At 32.4% G+C, this 9,053-nt stretch overlaps 1 protein-coding gene across 1 annotated transcript; it reads left to right on the plus strand.

Moving 5' to 3' along the window:
• Positions 1-1,145: 1,145 nt before the first annotated feature.
• On the plus strand, positions 1,146-3,829 carry LOC149186810 (cyclin-D3-2-like). The gene is made up of 7 exons (XM_089409459.1): positions 1,146-1,605; positions 1,776-2,260; positions 2,423-2,509; positions 2,614-2,712; positions 2,944-3,145; positions 3,249-3,379; positions 3,527-3,829. The coding sequence occupies exons 2-7, from the start codon at positions 1,982-1,984 to the stop codon at positions 3,827-3,829; spliced, it is 1,101 nt and encodes a 366-aa protein (XP_089265585.1). The 5' UTR covers positions 1,146-1,605; positions 1,776-1,981.
• Positions 3,830-9,053: the final 5,224 nt, after the last annotated feature.

Raw genomic sequence — 9,053 nt, forward strand, 5'->3', positions numbered from 1 at the left:
AACCTTACATTGAGAGAATAACCAATAACTTTACATTAAATTTAATACCTACATTAAAAAAAAGAAGTAAAAAATGTTAAGAACAAAAAATCTTTCGAACATAAATATTAATAATAAAAAAATAAAATAAAATACTTCATTGTCCACCCTAAATAACATAATTTCACATTAACACCCTATAATTTGCTTTCTACTTATTTTGACTAGGGAGAAGTTTCATTCCTTCACAACTCAATACACAATTTAAATGTAACATCTAAAATAATATTGATATTATATACTCAACATAGATTTGAGGTATGGTATTTAAACATGGAATATTAATTAAAAAAAATTGAAAGCCCATCGTCATGTCCTTTTTTTATAATAGTAAATTGGGTTTCTCAAAAAAAACATGATTTTTTTTTTAATTAATAAAGAGTTAACACATGGTGCGTACACATACACATATATAAATAGCATAGATCTATTTTAACCTTGACTCTAAAACATCAAAAATTAATTTAAAAATAAAAACTTTTTAAAATTTTACACTCCAAAATAAATTTAGACATAATCCAAAGTAAATAAATCTATACTAATATAACATTACACATCTTATAAACCTAAGAGGTTATATATCTTATAAATCTATACTGATATAACATTACACATCTTATAAACCTAAGAGGTTATATATCTTATAAATCTATACTGATATAACATTACATATCTTGTAGTGAAAGTGTACTTCTCATAATACATTATAAAACACAAATCCAATAAAATAAAATGGACAACGAAAACATGATGCTGGTAAAACATAGACACGATCCAGAAGAATACGACGAAGAAAGACAATCCGAAGTTAAGTGAAGATAAGATTGGATATGACACAAAGGAGAGTAAAGAGGAGACTAATGTTTTTTTATTAAATTCCCTTAGCATTATTATCGCTTTGTGAGGTTGGCACCTGCGGTAGGCAGGTTGGAGGGGTGTCTGTTTCGTCGCTAAAGTTATCCGGATTTAATTATTGTTGGCCAAGAAAGTCCTAGGGCCGTGCAAATGATAGAGGCAAAAAGCCACTCTTATTTGTCCCCCCTCATGGCGATATCCGAAGAGTGAGTCCTAGATTTTAGGTTGCATACAAAACGATTTCAAGGCACCGATTGCGCCTCTGGAAAATATGTTTGTCGGTAGCATATCCGTCGCCCTCAGTCAGGATCTCCGTCGCTTTGTCCTTCGCTAAAGTTGGCGAAACATATGGCCGGCGCGCGCTTGCCCGTCTACCTCCACATCTGGCGGCTCCTCGGCTCTTTCAACTGACATGATGCTGCTGCTGCTGCTACCTGATCTCCGTCACATGCAGCGAAAACTTTGAGCCGTAGCCATCTCGGGTCGGTCGTTATTCCCTGCGAGAGGCGCAGTAAATACGGTATTGACTCCGTTAACGAACGTCAAAACGGATGCATTGAAGCGAGGGCGGGGAAGGGAGCGGTATGCCCGCCTGTGACTTAAGTTACAGTCCAAGAAGACCCGGCGGGCTTTATTATTTATGTGCGATCAGAGAGGGACGATTGGAGTTTGGAATTTGGCGGCAGGAATTCAGCGGAGTGAAATCGCACGGTGAGATTTTGTTGTATGTAACAGGCTACCTACAAAATCCCTACTTTATTTGTCTGCAATTTTCTTGTCTTCATTAGACCATTAGTCCATTATTGTTGATTTTTCATTACCCCGCGCCAATATCCAAGAGAACAAGCTAAAGAGGGGGTTCCGATCTCGATCCTCTGCAGCTTCACAACTGGCCTTTCTACACTTTCTTTCTTTTTTCATTAAAGGTTGGCTTCGGCATTCGTTCCACGATCGCTGGAGGAGCCAGGACGTACTGAGCGTCTGCCATGGCTGCATTCCGTTGGTAAGTCGTTAGCATTGGGGTTCGTTCAAGAAAGGAAAGATCGTGGTAGCTTCACGCGTACAGTCGAGGCCTGGATTAGCAAGAATGTGCAGCGTCATCGACAGCCTGCTGTGTAAAGAAGAAATCGGTGGAAGTCCGTGGATTGAAGACGATGGAGGTTGCGTCGATCCGTTTGATTCGAGCGAGGAAGTTCTTCGTTGTACGTATTCGCCTTTGGAATTTGTGGAAGATGATGAAACGCTTGCGATTTTGCTAGCCAAGGAGACGAGTTTCATGCCGGGACATGAATATCTGAGGCATTTGCTGTTCACTGACCTCCGCCTGCGCGTCGCTCGTTGCAGGGCCGTGCAATGGATGCTGAAGGTATTTCATATTGATTTGTTGAAAGACTGGCTCATTTTTGTTTCAGGTCCTTAAATCTTTTACGTTTCGTTATCAGGAGACGCTATTTAACGCGTCTTTGGAGAGCGAGTCTTTATTAAGCGGATTTAGAACCCGTCCCCATTGAATTTGTGCTGGTTGCAGGTCGGTCTCCGTTTTAACTTCAATCCGCATACCATTAGCTTGGCAGCTAATTATTTCGACCGGTTTGTGGCAAAGAGCCTCGAAAAGGTAAGAATTACGATCTTTAACAAGTGTTTCTCTTAATGAATTTGCGAAATAACTTTGTGGACATTCGAAATTATTGATGAATCTGTATCGGCGTGCTGATCCAGCCATGGAAGCCGTGGATGATAGAGTTGCTAACCATTGGCTGTATATCCATTGCCGCAAAGCTGGAGGAAGTGCATGTCCCGCTTCTGCAAGATTTACAGGTAATTATCAAGAAATATTTCTGTGCTTTAATTTTTAGTCTCTGAATATTATTTAACACAACTTCTTCCGTGGTCATTGTGTTTCAGAAACGCACTTAAGCCTTTAAGCTTCTGTGCTATCTTGTAAAATGCAGCTCTGCTAGGAAAATTCCCATCCGTCTAGTGAATGTTTAATAACCCATTAAATATTTCATTAATGTTAAAGAAAAAGAACGCTTGGTTGTTTAACAGGTCGAAGGAATGGATTACACGTTCAATTCAACGGCGATACGACGCATGGAACTTACAATCTTAAGCACACTCGAATGGAGAATGAATTCCGTTACAGCATTCTCTTATAGCGATACAATGCTTCAATATTTAGGCCTGTCTTCGAGCATTCAAGCCTTCTTACATGTTCGCGTAACAGAGTTGCTGCTGCAGAGTCTTCCCGGTAAATAATCTTCAGTATTTGGTATACATTTTACGAGAAACGCTTATTATTTAGTTTAGCCCAAGAAAATTAGATTTAACAGTCGCTGGATGTATTTCCGCAGTAGTCGAGTTTTTGGAATATGGACCGTCAGTGCTAGCAACTTTATCTCTGTACTGTGCATTGGAGGAATTGATCCCTATACAAGCAGATTTGCACAAGACAAAACTAAGCAAGTTTATCTCTGTGGACAAGGTTATTATTATGTAAACTTTAAAGCTTTTCTTGTTTATCTAACCTTCAAGAAAATTGTTCCATTCCTGTGAATTTCCTTTTTGAGTAGATATTTCCGTTATTACCCTGGCTGATTTAGTTCATTTTTTTCTGAAAATCTCACAAAAGCTTCAAGATTGTTACGAAATTATGGAAGAGCTGGTAGTAGATCCGCTTTGTCCGACATTGTCCTCAGACTCCAAGTCCCCGGCGAGCCCCGTCACAATAACAGAAATTGCTGCCGATGGAAATGCAGTCTTACACAGGGGCACCGATATATCGAAATACGTAAATAATGCAAAATTTGCAGTAGTAATGTATAGGCGCCGTTCGAATTCAGGCCAACCTGTCTGCAATTGCCTCTCTCCCCACAGAAATTCAAGGAAAAGAATCAAACTGACGCCGGACTCTCCGCATGGATTTTCATCCTGACTCCAAGGAGATTCAGCAGAAAAGGCTATGCACCTCGGAATAGTATTATCCTGGTAATGATCATTCAAAATATTGTTTTATTTTCGGCTTCAAAGATTTGACATCTCCATGTCGGTAATAATCACCGGGCCGCGTGTTGCACGAAGCTCTGGTGAAAGGGCAAAAGAATAAGCCCGCTTTTGATGAAGTACATGGCTACGGATTGCTATCACATGGCTTTTTATCTGTAAGAAGTGTTGCAGCTTCTCGTGAGATTGAATTGGACGTTGCAGTCGTCGAGGGTGAGTTGTCTGCCAGATTACGGTCAAAACGATTTGTCTCCATTTCCCATCGCCATCGATGCTAAAATAACATCTTGTTTCACAGTTTCAGGTTTATTCCGGTGTGTGATCACTATTCACAGTTTAAGCTTTATCCGGTGTGATGTAACTAAGACCGTTTTCAATATGTTTGTGTCCCTCGATTATTTTACGAAGTATATATATATGAGATTAATCAACTGTTATTAAAAAATTTACATCTTATTTGAGGTTATTTTTCTCAACGCTTGTGGGTTAGGTCTCTTGTGTTAGGATTTGATTAACGCTTGTGGGTTAGGTTTCTTAGGATTTGATTAACTTCGGGGTTGATTTGCTTAAATTTTCTTACCTCAGATTTTTTTTGAATAATAATTAAAATATTTTGTGTAAATTAATTTTTTTTAATAATAATTAAAATTATTCTAATTAATTAAATAATTAAATTTTTAAACTAGAAATAAATATCTTAACTTAAATAAAAGATATGTGATAATGAGAATAATGTATTTTTCATTTTTGTGAAATGAATGAAGTATTGTCAATTTAGAAAAAATTTTCAAATAATAAATAATAATATTCCACATATTCTAAATGTAGTTTTTATAATTTGTCCCTACTAATTAATTTCTAGAGAGATATATACGTAAATCATAATTTGATTTATTAACCAAAGTCATTATAATACAATAATTAATATATTTTCGAAATCTTTGTAAAATGTATGACCGATTTCCATTGTGACCAATAATGAATATTCAACCATCAAAATGTAAAAATAAAAAATAAAATAATGTCACTATCTTCCATAAAGGAGATGATGATTGGACTCCACATATAAGATGTGAGGTCCACAATTGGAAAAAAAATAAAAGTAAAACAATCCCGGGGCCCTTCCAGAAGTAGATTATGACCGGCCTGCATCTCTAAGAAAGTAAGGATCCACATTTCGAACCTACGGTAGAAAGTTACAACTTGGGTTTTCCAAATGTCGTTGTAAAGTAGCTTTTGGATGACAAATACGTTGGAAGGTTAGGGATGATATTTTTCAATGTTTGATATTTTAATATATATATATATTAAAGATAAGATTAAAGATTTTGTTTAAAATATTTACGTTGTTTTAAAATTATATATATATATTTTTAATTAAGATTTAATATATATGTTTAAAATATTTACGTTGTTTTAAAATTATATATATATATTTTTAATTAAGATTTAATATATATATATATATATTTTTAAATATTATAAAAAAATTAATATATAATAGTGATTAATGTTCACTAAAATTAATATGGTCTATTGGACATTAAGAAAGTAAGAGATTAATTGAGATTTTTAACATTTTATTTCTATGCTAAGAAAGTAAGAGATTAATTGAGATTCTTTAACATTTTATTTCTATGTTGGAACAAACGCAATAGAAGCTAGTTCTTAAATCACCATAGTTATGTTGATTGAGCAAGTCAAGAAGGTCGGTAGTATGACAAATATTTTGAAATTTAGAAAGATGCAAGTAAAAGCTCGACTAAAAGTTGGTTAATCCAATAGAACTTGTTTTTCATCTTCAATCTTCTTAGCATTGTATAAGGGACAAACTCCTTCATCCCATGGAGTTTTGGGAATTGACCAACTCCTAACTTTCACTAGTCAAGACAAATAGACAATTCTACTTTTCAAGATTGGGGTTGATCACCTGCTTATATAGTTCACTAACAATATCATTGAACACAAGTATTATCAGTGTAGATCCATCTTAATCAAGAATCTACATCTTAATCAAGAATCTACTAAGCATCTAGATGGATCAAATCTCTGGATATGAAAACCACTTTTAGAGTATAAATGTGAAAAAATGCTTACATGTCAAGAGATTTAATATATATATCATGCTTATTTTTTCATAGTTTAATTTGTGTTTTTATTGTATAAATGGATAAAATGCTTGGGCACTTGGATTGTGTAGTTTACACAACTTAAATTTACAATTTCAACAAATCAGTTCTAGATTTTAAAATAAAATTGAGTAAAATCTATACCTTGAAAAAGACCTAAGTGTAAAATAGTGAAATTGCTTGAGATGTTTACTATGAACATTAAAATATTTTGTTGAATTTTAAACTTCTGGTTATTTCTTGGACGATTATGACTCGGATTAAGTACTTATTTTCTATCTTGATGATGGATCCCCTTTGGGATTCGAAACGTCGATCTAATGAACAAAGTACTGTGGATAATCCGGGTCATAATCTTCCATTAAAATATTTTATTTATAACTCACATTGATTATTATTTTATTTTATTATTAATAATATTTTTAAATATTATATATCAATTTTATATTAAAAATTAAATGAGTTACACATCTCCCTCTTATTAGGAAGTAATTAGATTATTTTATTTTTAATTAATTCTTCCTTTGGATATTAAAATATTCTATTTGGTCCATATACACATATTTTTTTTTCCAAGGAAAAAATCTTAACTTTCATTATAGCTAGTGACAAATACATATTGCAGATAAATAATGTGCATTCAAAAATAGGTTGTGTTTTCTATAATAACCAGTATGTAAGAAGCAAAAAGTTAAAAAAAATAAAATTGTATGTCTGTATCATCCCATTACATATCATAGTCTATTAGAGAGTTCCAAACCACAAAATGTGATAAGACATTCTAGACCTTTATCGTTCAATAATCCAAAAATTACAACATTTCTAACCGGTCATACAAATTTCACGCTAATTCATCCCTATAGAAAAAATAACAATGAACATGTGTGCATACCAAAAGTTGTTTAAAAATAAATTAAACTAATTAAACTTTGTCCTCTACATGTTCCACCTTTGGCCCTTCTATAAAGGGTCTATGATAGAATTAATAGTCCTCATGTCACAGTTGCTCTGTAATTTTCTATGTGCCTAGGTATTGCTGCGCGTCTGCCTTGTATAATTCATCAACAATGGTATTTCTCTCCATGTAGATATGACAACAAGATATATGATCAAAATTCAATTTTAATAAAAGAAGTTCCTTCACAATGGGACTAAGTGTGTGACACGACACCTAAAGACTTCATTGAACCAATTGATAGCAATTTAGGAGTCACCAAAAATTTATAGTTGCCTGCACTCTTTTTCAAGTGCAAAAAGAAGTCAAAGCTTTAGGCTTATAAGTTTTGCATAATTAATTGTTCCTCTCCCAAAACCACTTTGAGACTAAAATAATGATTTTCATTTAAATAAAGAACGACACCACACATACATTCCCCACACATACATTCCCCACTTGTGATGCATCATCAAAATATGCTCAGGGGTCCCTCGACGAATTGACAATAATAAACTCATAAATAGCCACACTTTGTGCAAACACTTTGAAGATTTATCATTGAAAATGACATTGTTCTTCGCAATCCATATCGCCTAGCTAATAATAGGAGGGAGATTTTTTAGTTGATTTAGATTGGTTGAATGCCACCAGATTTGTCATGTGTCCTTACAAGAGGTTCCATTCCATACTAAGCTCACAGAAAGGAGATTACAAACAGAGTCCCAGATGGCTTTGGAAAAATAGCATTCCAGAAAGATGTGATCGACTGATTCCTCAACCCCTAATATACATAAATTTTTATTTAAATATATAAATTAATATTAATATTCAAAAAGTTTATTTTAGACTTAAATTGAAATTTGTATAAGGAAAATATATATATATATATATATATACTTTTAATTATTTTATTTCTCCAAAGTTATCATAAAAGTAAATTACTTAAAATAGATATCTAAATATTTTATTTATGGTTCCGGAGTGGAAATAAAATATTTTACTACATCTTCTTTATATTGAGTTGTAATATTAACAACTAATCTAGAAAGTATAGTAAGAGTGAGATTATTTACGTTGATTTTTAATTAAAACTAACCAAATATGATATTTATTTTAAAATATATTTTACTTAAAAAACAAGTATCAACTTGAGATTGAACATAAAAAAAATACATATATTTCGTATTAAATTGTAAAATGTGCTCCTCCAACACAAAAATAATTTCCATATTTAAAATTTACAACTCTCTTTTCTTCGATAATAAAATATGCTAAATGTTTTTATTATTATGCAACTCAATCTAAAATTTCTTGAATTTTAATTATCATGTACACCATTTAGTAAGGAATTTGGTACCAAATTTTAGGATTTTGTCCCTTACATAATGAAGCATTTAGGCGAATAATAATAATTTCCATAAACCAATGATGTTAAGGAACTTTCATTGGGGTCAACATAGGAAGACTATAATTTCTTAACTAAGTGTGTAATTCATTTCAGTAGAAACGTACTCCACATTTTGGATATGCAACATTGTAAAAGGTTATATATAGCAAAATAGTAACATTGTAGTGTTATAAATAGATTTAATGCTTACTCCTCACTTAATAAACACTAACATTGTAGTGTTATAGATAGAATTAATGCTTACTCTTCACTTAATAACTTATATTATTTAATAATTTATCCATCTAGATATTAAGGTTAAGTACTCAAGTATATAAGAGTGTGATTTCTTATTCTATATTGATTTTTTTTAAGAAAATAATTTTTTTTTATGACTAACTACTTTTTAATAAAAGATTCAATACTATCATAGTTCTCACATCACATTTTTCTAATTATAATGTAATTTGACAAATTATATTTATAAATATTTTATTTGTATATATATTTCTACAATAATTTAGACCGATGTATACATATTTCTACAACAATTAGACCTATATTTACAATATAAATCCTTATTCTCACCAGATTCATACACAAGAATAAACAACATCTCAACATTCATTACAAAATTGTATTATGTTTGAGATTACTTATTCCGTTCAATCTTCCATATTTCAATAATTTCATTTCATCACCA

This window comes from Pinus tabuliformis, chromosome 3_1, assembly GCF_031772625.1.
Source record: "Pinus tabuliformis cultivar Carrire ecotype Pingquan chromosome 3_1, CPIR1, whole genome shotgun sequence".
Lineage (NCBI taxonomy): Eukaryota > Viridiplantae > Streptophyta > Pinopsida > Pinales > Pinaceae > Pinus > Pinus tabuliformis.